Here is a 14,647-nt window from a genome sequence, read left to right on the forward strand (position 1 = left end):
GAATTATTTTCGGAAAATGTTGGCTTATTTGAATCTTATTCTCATTCGTTATTTTATTGGTGTACAAACCATATTATAAAAATATATTTTTAAAATAACAAAACCATTAAACTGTGTAATAAATAATAAGAGTAACAAAATTATATAATCAGAAGAAACTAATTTTCATGCACTATTTTATTGCTTTAAAAAAAGATTTAGAATAACCTATCATTCAGAAACTGATTTGCTGCCTTTTGTGGTTATATTATATTCATATATTTTAATAAAATAACGGATTTAAGTATAAAAATTCTAAAACCTAATAATAAAATTAGAGTAAGAAAATTATTAATTAGAAGAGCCAGGTTTTCATCGTCAAAATGCAAGCCAACCATAACCACAAAAATCGAGCTCTCCTATTGGTCCGTGACTTTGGTATAAAAATTATGAAAAATAACAGCGTCACCGATTAACAGGAATCGCTAAAACGTCTCAGCACCGCGATTTCGATTGCGAGGATCGCAAAATAAACAGCTCACTAAATTGCGATCCTGTTAAAATTAACAGGAATCGCAAAACGTCTCTGCACCAAGCCCTTAAATTAGCTTTTCTGTCATTGTCATATCGAAATTAATACAAAGGAAACTAATACAGAATAGTATTTATTGGGGAAATTACATTAGGAATGCTTAAGTGAGCATTTGTGTTATTGATGGGATAGTCAAAACTTAATAAATACAGGTAACTAGTACAGGATAGTATTTATTTGAGAACTTCAAATTTTTAGTAACATTGGTGAAACTAAAGATTCGGATTTTTCCTTTCCCATTAGCCTTGTGACAATTGCCAAAGCAAATTCAAATGCAGTCCCAGGCCCACGACTAGTAATGAGTTGTCCATCTTCTACAACTCTGTCTTCTAGATATTCATACTTTCCTAAATATGAAAATCAATACAACTTTGTGAAGAGGATATTTATTTAACAAAAGTAACAAACCTCCATCTTCCATTTCTAATTTTTTGCTTGGGTGAGACGTTAGTTTTTTCCCATAATGAATTCCATGGCTTTTTAAAGCTATTGGTGCAGCGCAAATAGCCCCAATTAATCTGTTTTCTTTAACTTGATTAGTTAAAACTTCACCCACACTTGAGCTCTGTTTAGAATGTGAATTTATTACAATTAAAATTTAAAACAATGCAAAATTAAGTACACGTGAGAATTATACTCACACTTGCTAGCGAATTTGATCCAGGCAATCCTCCAGGTAGTACAACCACATCATATTGAGAGTTTTTTACAGCCTCATCTAAAGACTTGTCAGGCACAATGACCACATTTCTGCTGCATTTTACTGGGCCACTTCCTGTTAAACCAGCAATAGTGACCTCTACCTGTAAATATAAAATATTATTAAATGAAAAATAAACAGTGTGAAAATTCCATTCTTTCAAAACTTACACCCCCTCTTCGCAAAACATCTGCAGTTATAATCGCTTCCATTTCTTCAGCTCCGTCCGCAAGAATAACAAGAGCAGTTTTACTCATTCTTTACCAATCAAATTCCTTTAAAATGAAAAGGGTTGTTCAAGCCAATTTAATTTTTTTTTTATTTTTGGCAATATCACACTATGACTAAGAGACAATTCCAACAATCAACCTTTTCAGTTTATATCCAAGTCAATGCGGGAAGGTCATAAGACTTCTGGATTTTTATCTGCTAAGGAAATGTTGTGTTTTAGTCTTTTTAGAACACCAAATTATCTGCTAATAGAAGAAAATCAAGCAGTTTATGAACTACTCATGTCAGACGAAATGTACTTTTATGTAAACTGAAAAGGATAATTGGTCGATTGTTCTATTTTCAACTATTGAAAAATATGATTACTTAAAGAAATTGATCAAATTGAAGCTAGTTTATAAGTATTTAAAATTTTACTAGCTACTTGTGCAAATACAATTATTAAAATAGGAAAAAAACAACGATTTTTAAAAGTACACAAGAATGTTTATTTAAAATAATTGACCCGACTAGTTTCGGTCGCGTTAGTGCGACCAAAACTAGTCGGGTCAATTATTTTAAATAAACATTCTTGTGTACTTTTAAAAATCGTTGTTTTTTTCCTATTTTAATAACTAGTTTATAAATTCCGACTACTACCATATTAAGAGCACTATCTTATGGTACTTATTGTGGGCACAATATATATATATAAAGAACCCAGCACATATAATATTGTAAATGGCTTTCAGTGAATTTTCAAATTTAAAATTTGGATGTATGATAGGTTGTGTTATGCTGAAGCATATTCCTAGAGTCAAAACTAATGTCTATGGTTTCCCAGCTGAGGGCTGTGAAAGTGGTCATATCATCAAACTTGCTTATTTATTTAAAGGCAACTGATCAGCGTTTTTTTATAGTCTAACAGTAGTTTACCGTCTAATTTATGGGCAATTTCGATGGTTACTGGTTACTGTATTCAATGTATCAGAAAATAAATCCAGACTTTTAAAAATCAGAATATATGGCAGAAAATTGCAACTAACGATAATTTAGGATTTTTAAAATTAGGTGGATACTTCTCCGAGCTTTCAGGGTTGCCAGATTCCCACTAGATTAAAGTGTTGGTTGCACGAAAAAACGATAGCAATAAAAACGCATAGAAATCTCATAGGTAACTAGAATGCTGCCGTGTAACTGGCAAATGGCCGAAACGCCGTGGCAGACGAATCCAGATCTCAGCCAATCAGAGCTCAAAGAGCGGTTCTGCCAATAATTTAAGGCTGTGGCTATTGACACACAAAGTGTGTGGCAATAGCTCAGTAACTATTGACACACACTCGAAGTGTGGCAATAGCGGAATGACTATTGACACACACTTGAGGTGTGGCAATAGTCTCTTAGCTATTGATACACTTTTTGCGTCAATAATAGTAACTTGACTACTACGACATTGTGTGTCATTAGGGAAGAAACTATTGACACACGGTACTTTAAATAATAATTAATTCGTATTTTCGTAGTAAAAAACTAATGGATTTTTGTATTAATTATGCGTCTAAGATTTCAATTAGACGCCAGCTCCCGACCTGATGAGAGGCTAGTCGTTGTATTTTAATGAAATATTTTAATACGTACTATTTTAATTATTTATCTTAGTAACATTTCTTATTGACACACAAATTGGTTTGTGTATTTTTTCTTGACACACATATTGGTTTGTGTATTTTTTCTTTACACACAAATTGGTTTGTGTAATCCTTATTGACACACAAATTGGTTCGTATATTTTTTACTGGCACACAAATTGGTTTGTGTATTTTTTATTGACACACAAACTGGTTCGTTTATTTTTTCTTGACACACAAATTGGTTTGTGTATTTATTATTGACACACAAACTGGTTCGTTTATTTTTTCTTGACACACAAATTGGTTTGTGTATTTTTTACGGACACACAAATTGGTTTGTGTAATCCTTATTGACACACAAATTGGTTTATGTAATTCTTATTGACACACAAATTGGTTCGTTAATTATTTCTTTACACCCACTATTGACACACGGTACTTTAAATAATAATTAATTCGTATTTTTTAGTAAAAAACTAATTAATTTTTGAACTAATTATGCGTCTAAGATTTCAATTAGACGCCAGCTCCCGACCTGATGAGAGGCTAGTCGTTGTATTTTAATGAAATATTTTAATACGCACTATTTTAATTATTTATCTTAGTAACATTTCTTATTGACACACAAACTGGTTCGTTTATTTTTTCTTGACACACAAATTGGTTTGTGTATTTTTTATTGACACACAAACTGGTTCGTTTATTTTTTATTGGCACACAAATTGGTTTATGTATTTTTTATTGACACACAAACTGGTTCGTTTATTTTTTCTTGACACACAAATTGGTTTATGTAATTCTTATTGACACACAAATTGGTTCATGTAATTCTTATTGACACACAAATTGGTTCGTTTATTTTTTCTTGACACACAAATTGGTTTGTGTATTTTTTCTTTACACCCAAATTGGTTCGTTTATTTTTTCTTGATACACAAATTGGTTCGTATATTTTTTATTGGCAAACAAATTGGTTTGTGTATTTTTTATTGACACACAAACTGGTTCGTTTATTTTTTCTTGACACACAAATTGGTTCGTATATTTTTTACTGGCACACAAATTGGTTTGTTTATTTTTTATTGACACACAAACTGGTTCGTTTATTTTTTCTTGACACACAAATTGGTTTGTGTATTTTTTATTGACACACAAACTGGTTCGTTTATTTTTTATTGGCACACAAATTGGTTTATGTATTTTTTATTGACACACAAACTGGTTCGTTTATTTTTTCTTGACACACAAATTGGTTTATGTAATTCTTATTGACACACAAATTGGTTCATGTAATTCTTATTGACACACAAATTGGTTCGTTTATTTTTTCTTGACACACAAATTGGTTTGTGTATTTTTTCTTTACACCCAAATTGGTTCGTTTATTTTTTCTTGATACACAAATTGGTTCGTATATTTTTTATTGGCAAACAAATTGGTTTGTGTATTTTTTATTGACACACAAACTGGTTCGTTTATTTTTTCTTGACACACAAATTGGTTCGTATATTTTTTACTGGCACACAAATTGGTTTGTTTATTTTTTATTGACACACAAACTGGTTCGTTTATTTTTTCTTGACACACAAATTGGTTTGTGTAATTCTTATTGACCCACAAATTGGTTTTTGTATTTTTTCTTGACACCCAAATTAATTGGTTTGTGTAATTCTTATTGACCCACAAATTGGTTTGTGTAATTCTTATTGACACACAAATTGGTTTATGTAATTCTTATTGATACACAAATTGGTTCCTGTATTTCTCGTGAACGTTCCTTTAAATCCATTTCATAACAATTTCCAGTTTCTCATCGCGACCGTTGAACAAAGTTGAGTTTTAATATTTGCAGTGCCGGATTAGCCATATAGGAGAAGTAGCAAATGCTGCGGGCCCCGCGCCTAGATCCATTACCGTAACTAGGCAGGTGCCACAGGACCCGGAAACGAGGTTAAAAAATGTAATGGTAATCTCAGTAGTGACGTAGCTTCAGATTTTGGGCCCGCCAGCACTAGACTCCATGAACCTTTTTTTTGGAATTTACCGTTTAGAAAAGTATGGTCATAATTTTGAATAAGCCCCCTTAGGCCCGCCTGCATTGCGGTCTCGGCTCTCCCGTATCTTCGCCACTGGTTAACAGTGGTATTCATTAAACCTTTAACATACGAAAGTACAGGGATTGTCACAGTTTTGGTAATTATGTCACTTTTGGTTTAAGCTTTTTGAACCCCAAACGGCGCCCGGCCTTACATGATTTCTCTGGTTCCCTGCAGTGGCGTAGACAAGGGTGGGTTTCCGGGTCCAGACCCTCCCTTGGGCTTACCTTTGAGTGTACTAAATTTCCACCCCCTTCTCGACCCCTATCTTAACATTCACATACTTCGACCCCCCTTGACGAATTTCAGGCTACGCCACTGGCTCCCTGTACGCTTTTTTATCTGACCTACGGCTATCTGGTTAAGACTGGTTTCGGTAACCGACGAGGCCACAGATATAGAAAGCCGCTTTATTCTCAGATAAGTGCTAACATATCTGTCTTTATGTTGCCTACCTAATTCAGTCATCTAGCTAAATGTTTTAAATTTTTATATGGCAACAAAAAATTGGCTTAGTTCCTCCAAGCCAATATAAATATACACTAAAATAGTATATCCGCAGTTATCGCGGATTAAAGATACAACCCGTTAATATCAGACAATCTAAGTGTATCCGCATACTGCCGTTATAGTAAAATATCTGTTAACTGCTAAAGGTATATCTGATTAAAAATAATCCAGTTAATCCGTGAAAGCAACCGATACCAGATCACCTTTAGAACCCCTACTTTGATAAGCTTCCTAAAACCGCCACTTTACTTTGACGTAAAAAAGGGTGTCGAGTTATTATGGTGGAAGTGATACCATAAGTTTATAATGGTGATACCATATGTAACATAATCACTCATAAGTATGCCATAAAAGCATTTTCGTGAATGAAATTACGTCACTTACAACTCCGTGACGAAATATGCGTTATCAACTTTACTGATGGGAAACGGAAGTTAGTGAGAATTCGTCGAGCGTTTCTGGCGTCAAGTTTAGCTCGTGCCTCGCGATCACATGATTTCATTTCCATGGTAACCTTTTCAATAAGCATTTTTGAATTTTTGGCTCCGCTCAATGTATGTTCCGCGTTAAACAAGGTCTCATTGAAGTTTTTTCAATGGAAATATTATGAGTAATTATGTTACTGTTTGTTACATATGGTGATAGTAATATAGTAAAGCAAGCACAGAAGTTGAGAAAGTAAATAATATAGTTTGGTCCATAGAGTAACTATAATATGTGAATAGGATATTTTTATTGACTTTGTTTACTTATTTTGATATATTTCTAGGGACACAATGCTATTTTTAAGGGGCTGAGAGAGTTTTTGAGGCGTACGATCGGCACTCGCAGATTTTGTTGAGGGGAAACAAATTATTTTTGAGGTGGCCGGGCACCCACAGGTCTGGATAAGGCCTTAATTTGTAAAGTCTTTCCTTCGAATATGAATAAAAACACTATGATTTACAAAGCAAGAGACATGCAAGCGACACACCTCTTTTTTCAAAGACTTTTTCATATTAAAATTAACGGAGGAGAAAGCCTGTTGCGTTAAAACTTTTAATACAATGAGGCGTAATTTGTTTTTTCCCTCTTAAATCTGAGCCAGAACCTTTTGTAACCTTACGTAATTTTTCAAAAACCTATTTTTTTTTATATATCTTGTTTTGAGATAACAAATAAATATTTCGAAAAATTCATACGAAATGGCGCCCATACCAACGGGTTACAATTTGACCCAACTTTGGCGTTACGTCCTTGTTACAAATATGAGGCTCTTTCCATGAGCGCACCCAGAGCGACCTTTCGGTGTCGACGCATCTGAACGGTCATGGAAACGGGTTAGTGCGATAAAAGTGGTCGACCTTCTTGGCACGACAAAAGAGGTGTTCCGGGCAGAAAATATCGCTCCTTTTTGTTTCTTGGAAACGGTCATCGCATCGTTCTCACTACATTTTGGGTGTTTCTCTCCTTATTCCTTCTATACTCGGTGTGCCTCTTAGCCAATTTCCGAATTGAAAAACAACTGCTAAATCTAGTGCTTCTAATTTCTATCTGAACATATCAATCCGTTATCTTTTTCTCACATGATCAGGTACAATCTGAATTATATATCCAAACTGCTTCACTAATTTCACCGTCAAATTTACATTTATACGAACGTATAAATTTGTGGCGTAAGCGTAAGTCAAATTAGTTTGGGTGAAAGTCGAGTTTGACTTAATCCACCGCATTGAGCTAGAAAGAAGATATTAGGATAAATTTCATGACCGTTCAGATGCCGAGACACCGAAAGGTCGCTCTGGGTGCGCTCATGGAAAGAGCCTCTATGTAAATATCATATTTGACTGTTGGTAATTTTTAAATTTCTGCCGCATTTTGGGGTCTTCAAAACCCTGTGTGGTTTCAAGAAAATACTAAAAAGGTCAAATTTAATAGTAAAAACTTTTTATTTAAAAATTTACCCTAATTTCGGTGATAATAATTTAACATTTTATAAGATTTATTTTAGCAAAGCAATATTCCGTGCGTCTTTCGAGGGTTACCATTTTTTCATGTTTTATTTTTCTATCGCCAATTCAAATCCCGGTATGGCTCTTTAAAGTAATTGGGCAGTTCACTCCTGCGCGTAGAGTATAGGCAGTGCTACGTCACCCATGCTTTTTCCTATTCATAAAAAATTTGCGCCCGCAATGGCCAAAGCTACGGAGTAGAAATTTTATCATGATTAAACGTAATACAGCCAAACCTACAGATATTAAATTTAATCGGATTAAATTTTTTACAGCCGAACTTACAAATATTAAATTTAATCGGATTTAATCCAGCAAGAGCGCAGATTTAATCGTGGGAGTAATTATGTCACTTTTGGTTAAACTAAAAGTTTTGAATAATTTGGCGGGAGATGAAATATCGGTTCTTAAAACATCTTTTGTTCTTGTTGTGTTTTGTATTTAAAGGGCCACTTAATTTTGGCATTGAAATTTTACTAGAATCATAAAGGGATCAGCAGCCTGTATTACAGAAATTTGTGAAAAGTTGGGTATAGTGAGAATACTAAGTAGGCGCGAAGCTACGAAGGAATGATTAGCATAATTTAAGGACCTCTAAATTCAAACATGCAACGTAGGTTACGAGAGAGAATAACGAATCTGGAGCGAAGGCAAAACACTAATTACGTCCGTACGGGAACCGAGAACGTAAATGTTAAAAATTATATTTAGAACTTTTCAGTGACAAGGGAGTACAAATTTTGTAATTTTTTATAAGCAAAATTAATTGCAGTCTGTAAATAAATTTAGTTGTAAAATAAAATTACTTATATCAAAAGGAATTTTAATTTCTATAATATGGTATAGAATATAATTCGCAAGAGCGAATTTACACTAATGAGACTGTGGTGTCCAGTGAGAAATCCAAAAAGGGGATCAGACGAGGATTGAATTATGGTTTTAGTACGGTGAAAGGTTTTGAGTACGATGCTAATGCAGAGAAGAAACATGCAGACACTTACCTCTAATTCCCCTTTATGTGAATATATTCCTTTTTTATTTTCCTTGTATTTGCGTTGTCAGTGCACAATAAGTGTATAGCTTTCTCTACCTGATGAAGTATTATTATTATCAAATTGCTACAAAGGTTCCTTTGAAAAACCAAATGTTGGAGGAACTAAGCCAATTTTTTGTTCCCATATAAAAATTTAAAAGTATAAAAACATTTAGCTAGATGACTGAATTAGGTAGGCAACATAAAGACAGATATGTTAGCACTTATCTGAGAATAAAGCGGCTTTCTATATCTGTGGCCTCGTCGGTTACCGAAACCAGTCTTAACCAGATAGCCGTAGGTCAGATAAAAAAGCGTACAGGGAGCCAGTGGCGTAGCCTGAAATTCGTCAAGGGGGGTCGAAGTATGTGAATGTTAAGATAGGGGTCGAGAAGGGGGTGGAAATTTAGTACACTCAAAGGTAAGCCCAAGGGAGGGTCTGGACCCGGAAACCCACCCTTGTCTACGCCACTGCAGGGAACCAGAGAAATCATGTAAGGCCGGGCGCCGTTTGGGGTTCAAAAAGCTTAAACCAAAAGTGACATAATTACCAAAACTGTGACAATCCCTGTACTTTCGTATGTTAAAGGTTTAATGAATACCACTGTGAACCAGTGGCGAAGCTACGGGAGAGCCGAGACCGCAATGCAGGCGGGCCTAAGGGGGCTTATTCAAAATTATGACCATACTTTTCTAAACGGTAAATTCCAAAAAAAAAGGTTCATGGAGTCTAGTGCTGGCGGGCCCAAAATCTGAAGCTACGTCACTACTGAGATTACCATTACATTTTTTAACCTCGTTTCCGGGTCCTGTGGCACCTGCCTAGTTACGGTAATGGATCTAGGCGCGGGGCCCGCAGCATTTGCTACTTCTCCTATATGGCTAATCCGGCACTGCAAATATTAAAACTCAACTTTGTTCAACGGTCGCGATGAGAAACTGGAAATTGTTATGAAATGGATTTAAAGGAACGTTCACGAGAAATACAGGAACCAATTTGTGTATCAATAAGAATTACATAAACCAATTTGTGTGTCAATAAGAATTACACAAACCAATTTGTGGGTCAATAAGAATTACACAAACCAATTAATTTGGGTGTCAAGAAAAAATACAAAAACCAATTTGTGGGTCAATAAGAATTACACAAACCAATTTGTGTGTCAAGAAAAAATAAACGAACCAGTTTGTGTGTCAATAAAAAATAAACAAACCAATTTGTGTGCCAGTAAAAAATATACGAACCAATTTGTGTGTCAAGAAAAAATAAACGAACCAGTTTGTGTGTCAATAAAAAATACACAAACCAATTTGTGTGCCAATAAAAAATATACGAACCAATTTGTGTATCAAGAAAAAATAAACGAACCAATTTGGGTGTAAAGAAAAAATACACAAACCAATTTGTGTGTCAAGAAAAAATAAACGAACCAATTTGTGTGTCAATAAGAATTACATGAACCAATTTGTGTGTCAATAAGAATTACATAAACCAATTTGTGTGTCAAGAAAAAATAAACGAACCAGTTTGTGTGTCAATAAAAAATACACAAACCAATTTGTGTGCCAATAAAAAATAAACGAACCAGTTTGTGTGTCAATAAGAAATGTTACTAAGATAAATAATTAAAATAGTGCGTATTAAAATATTTCATTAAAATACAACGACTAGCCTCTCATCAGGTCGGGAGCTGGCGTCTAATTGAAATCTTAGACGCATAATTAGTTCAAAAATTAATTAGTTTTTTACTAAAAAATACGAATTAATTATTATTTAAAGTACCGTGTGTCAATAGTGGGTGTAAAGAAATAATTAACGAACCAATTTGTGTGTCAATAAGAATTACATAAACCAATTTGTGTGTCAATAAGGATTACACAAACCAATTTGTGTGTCCGTAAAAAATACACAAACCAATTTGTGTGTCAAGAAAAAATAAACGAACCAGTTTGTGTGTCAATAATAAATACACAAACCAATTTGTGTGTCAAGAAAAAATAAACGAACCAGTTTGTGTGTCAATAAAAAATACACAAACCAATTTGTGTGCCAGTAAAAAATATACGAACCAATTTGTGTGTCAATAAGGATTACACAAACCAATTTGTGTGTAAAGAAAAAATACACAAACCAATATGTGTGTCAAGAAAAAATACACAAACCAATTTGTGTGTCAATAAGAAATGTTACTAAGATAAATAATTAAAATAGTACGTATTAAAATATTTCATTAAAATACAACGACTAGCCTCTCATCAGGTCGGGAGCTGGCGTCTAATTGAAATCTTAGACGCATAATTAATACAAAAATCCATTAGTTTTTTACTACGAAAATACGAATTAATTATTATTTAAAGTACCGTGTGTCAATAGTTTCTTCCCTAATGACACACAATGTCGTAGTAGTCAAGTTACTATTATTGACGCAAAAAGTGTATCAATAGCTAAGAGACTATTGCCACACCTCAAGTGTGTGTCAATAGTCATTCCGCTATTGCCACACTTCGAGTGTGTGTCAATAGTTACTGACACACACTTTGTGTGTCAATAGCCACAGCCATAATTTAATGTCACCGGAGAGAATGACGTCACCTATCTCCCGCTCAAGGTTCATAAATACGCTAATAGGTGGTTTTTTTTCGCTTGTCCGGGGACAAAAAGTGTAAACTTTTTACCCTAAAACGTTTTATTCGCCGGTTCTCGGGGTAAGATTTACCCTGTCCCGAATTTTGTTCGCTTGTTCCGGAGTATTAGGGTTACACTTTTTACTCCTCCTCGAAAGGAGGTGTAGAGGGAGTAATCTAGTTTTGTCGTCTGCTTAAATTTCGTTTCACGAAAATATGATGGGGAAACTTTTTTAAATAACCTTTAACCTTTAAATACTCCCTTTTTACTCCAACTCGTTTTTTTCGTCAAGACAGAATTGTAGTAAAATGACGTCATATGGCTATACTTTTTAACCTGCTCAAAAAACCCAGAACAGGCGAAAAAAAACCACCTAATAAAGGTTGCCTACTTAGCGGGGTTTTCATTTTCCCGTCGTCTGCTCTTCGGTCTTCTACGCCAGCTATGACGTCAGTGGGAAGCCTAAAGACTACTGATGCAACCTTTACTGTGTGTCGACATTGCTTTCTTAAATGTTTTTTAAAGCATCGTTTTCAATTAAAATTACCTTTACATATGCTAATAAATAAACTGAATAGTCTGTTATATGATTTGCAAATGCTCTGAAGTTTTCATTATTTAAAGGTGGTTAAAAGAGGAAGGTCTATTTTTGTTTTTGGGAAAAACTCGAGTATTAATAATTCAATTCAATGTAAAACGAGCAATATCTCATTTATCAAAGTATTTAATTATAATTGTTTATTAAACTTAAATAAAATATTTCAGTTTTAAGAATATAAAAGGAAAATTTATTCACAAAGTTATTAGAAATCACTTAATTATATAAATATTACAAATAACTATTGATCAAACTTCAATTTCAGTAGAGTTGTAACTACTGATTATATGTAGTTAAATATAAAGATTGAGATCAAAACAATAACTAAATACTTTTTTCTCAAGAGTCCATTATCATTATTTGGCGATATTTACAATGTTAAATAAAGTGTTTTTTAAAACACGGATATTGCAGTAATTATAGTCCTGAGTTGTTGTTCCACTAGGCTCACTGAACTTCCTGAAGTAATTTTGATAAAATACGCGAAAAGGTAGATTTGTCCATAATTAAAAGGGATAATACAGCTAAATCCTAAACTTCCTTCTCACAGTCCATAGGTGGTTTCTTCTAACTTAACTCATCAATTTGAAAGCCCGCCGTTTGTTAACATTTCAAATTGCCCCGAGGCTTAAGGAAATCCAAACCTTTACCTGTACAACGACACATTACCGTCCACCGCAAATCGTTTTCTACAGGTGGAAATGAAACATCGAGGAGCCATAACAACAAACAACGCAATAGTTATCCAAAACGTTTGCATATAAGAGAAAAATCTTTACGAGTAAAGAAACAGTCTACCATGTTTAAAAACTAAATTAAACTCGATCACGGCCCCCTGCACGCGCTCACGTGAGTGCGTGCGGGGGGGGGGGCGTAACTCGATTGACGTGGACCAATCAAATGCGGGTTCTTAAGGTGACGTAATCTAAAATCAAATTATTATTTTAAGTAACTCAAACTAGATGGCAACGAGTCGTTGCCGTAGTCACTCTTTGAATCGTGATTGGCTGATAATGACGAAACCCCCGAAAATGTAATTGGCCCATTTCGTATTTATACGGAATCATTCTATGTTGTAAGATTTCTATGGACTTGGTGCCCCAGGCCCTGGCCTAGTCGGCCTATTGGGTAATCCGGCCCTGGGTGGCGAATTGTGTAAGTCAGGCAGGGGCGTAGGAACCAGGGGGGGCAAGGGGGGCAATGCCCCTCCCTAGAAATTGGCTGGGAGGGGCAACTAACGTTATTGCCCCCTCCAACTTTTTGGTCAGTTGAAATCTTCACAATTCTCAAATTATAATTTTAAAAGCATAAAAAGCTTATAGAACCACAACTGTGTTTAAATTTCAGTCTTTTCCCGCCAATTTGCATAGTAGTAAAAAGTACACATGCATTCGGAGAAGCTACACTCGATTAAAAATTCAAAACCATTCTCCAGACCCCTTTTTGTTTCTCTTTGCCCCCTCCAACTTCTAGAACGTTCCTACGCCCCTGAAGTCAGGCTTAAAAAGTTCTTCTGAAAGTAATGGCTGCCGGTGACCATTTTAAAGGGAATAGAACCTCCAATGCGTTCTTTATGGAAGACCCCAACAATTTCCTGTATTCCCTTCACAATCAGCGATTATCAGCGCCGCAGGTGTGAAAAGCCATGAGAGGCAGCGGACAATATTGGAACCCTCGGAGGGCGACAGAAATACCAGAGGTTATATTCCCTTTAAATGGTGGATCTAAAGTGGAAACTTTTCGCTTGTTCTGGAACAAAAGGTGTACACTTTTTACGCTAAAATAAACTATTCACTTATTCTGATGAAGAGAAAAACACTTTATACTCCTCCTCAAAGCAGGTCGGAGTAAAGAGAGTAAACTGTTAAAACCATCTGCTTATCCAGAATTTATCTGGTCAAATGGCCACAGGCAGCCATTTTGGAACAACGTTTTTTCTTTTTACACCGACTACTTTCCACCACAGAATCGGAGTAAAATGACGTCATAGGTACATTAATTACTCCGAAATACTAGAACAAAAAAAACCGATCATCCTATAATGTGGATATAGCTTTCGCTTGTTCTGAAACAAAAGGAGTACACTTAATTATTACGCTAAGTTGAACTATTCGCTTGTTCTGGTGGAGATAATTACTCTACACCGTGAACTATTCGTCAAGGTCAGAGTACTGGGGCTACACTTTTTACTCCTTTTGTAAAGGAGGTGCGAAGAGATTAAAGAAAATCGTCTGCTTATCCAGAAATTATCTACTAAAATGGCCTAAGACAACCATTTTGGGAAAACATTATCACCACCACAGAATCGGAGTAAAATGACGTCATAGGGTTACTCTTTTTACAATACTCCGAAAAGTATCCACCTACTAAATTAAACTAATCGCTTGGTGGAGATAATTATTCTATAAAATATCGAGAATCGAGGTCGAATTGCCGTTCGAATTTCACAGAATAGCGCCCCGGGTGGTAGTATCGCGATCCACGTTATTCGTGACCGAAAACTATCGTTACGTCCCCTTTGATAGTGGCTAAAGCAGGCGTTATTAGTTTTTCCTCGCCTTTATTGGTAAATTTGACTTATTAAATAATGATACTTGCATTTTAATATCATACATCGTTTGCTTATAATCATTGAATTGGGAATAATACTGCTAGATTTACAATTACGATTTCGGTTGCCA

General features: G+C 34.9%; 1 protein-coding gene across 3 annotated transcripts; it reads right to left on the minus strand.

The window, feature by feature from the left end:
* Positions 1-643: 643 nt before the first annotated feature.
* Positions 644-2,548, minus strand: LOC149925412 (glutathione-independent glyoxalase DJR-1.1-like). 3 transcript variants are annotated; one of them, XM_090160429.1, is made up of 5 exons: positions 2,528-2,548; positions 1,442-1,546; positions 1,213-1,374; positions 980-1,136; positions 644-918 (listed from the first exon to the last, which is right to left on the minus strand). In XM_090160429.1, exons 2-5 carry the CDS (start codon positions 1,526-1,528, stop codon positions 758-760), a joined length of 567 nt encoding a protein of 188 aa, XP_090016555.1. In that variant the 5' UTR covers positions 1,529-1,546; positions 2,528-2,548; the 3' UTR covers positions 644-757. The 3 variants fall into 3 exon arrangements, with proteins under 3 accessions (XP_090016555.1, XP_090016553.1, XP_090016554.1); XM_090160427.1 differs by lacking the exon at positions 2,528-2,548 and adding an exon at positions 2,418-2,521; XM_090160428.1 differs by lacking the exon at positions 2,528-2,548 and adding an exon at positions 1,641-1,682.
* Between the last annotated feature and the right edge of the window lie 12,099 nt (positions 2,549-14,647).

Source organism: Leiobunum rupestre, chromosome 10 (assembly GCF_980474605.1).
Source record: "Leiobunum rupestre chromosome 10, qqLeiRupe1.1.hap1, whole genome shotgun sequence".
NCBI classification, from domain to species: domain Eukaryota; kingdom Metazoa; phylum Arthropoda; class Arachnida; order Opiliones; family Sclerosomatidae; genus Leiobunum; species Leiobunum rupestre.

What these genes read in the sequence shown, in the direction of transcription:
- LOC149925412 (XM_090160429.1), bottom strand. Translation starts at nt 1,528, where the DNA reads ATGAGTAAAACTGCTCTTGTTATTCTTGCGGACGGAGCTGAAGAAATG. An exon ending in GATCAAATTCGCTAGCAAGT is followed by an intron (nt 1,137 to 1,212) that starts GTGAGTATAATT and finishes CATTCTAAACAG; the next exon opens with AGCTCAAGTGTGGGTGAAGT. An exon ending in ATTAGAAATGGAAGATGGAG is followed by an intron (nt 919 to 979) that starts GTTTGTTACTTT and finishes TTTCATATTTAG; the next exon opens with GAAAGTATGAATATCTAGAA.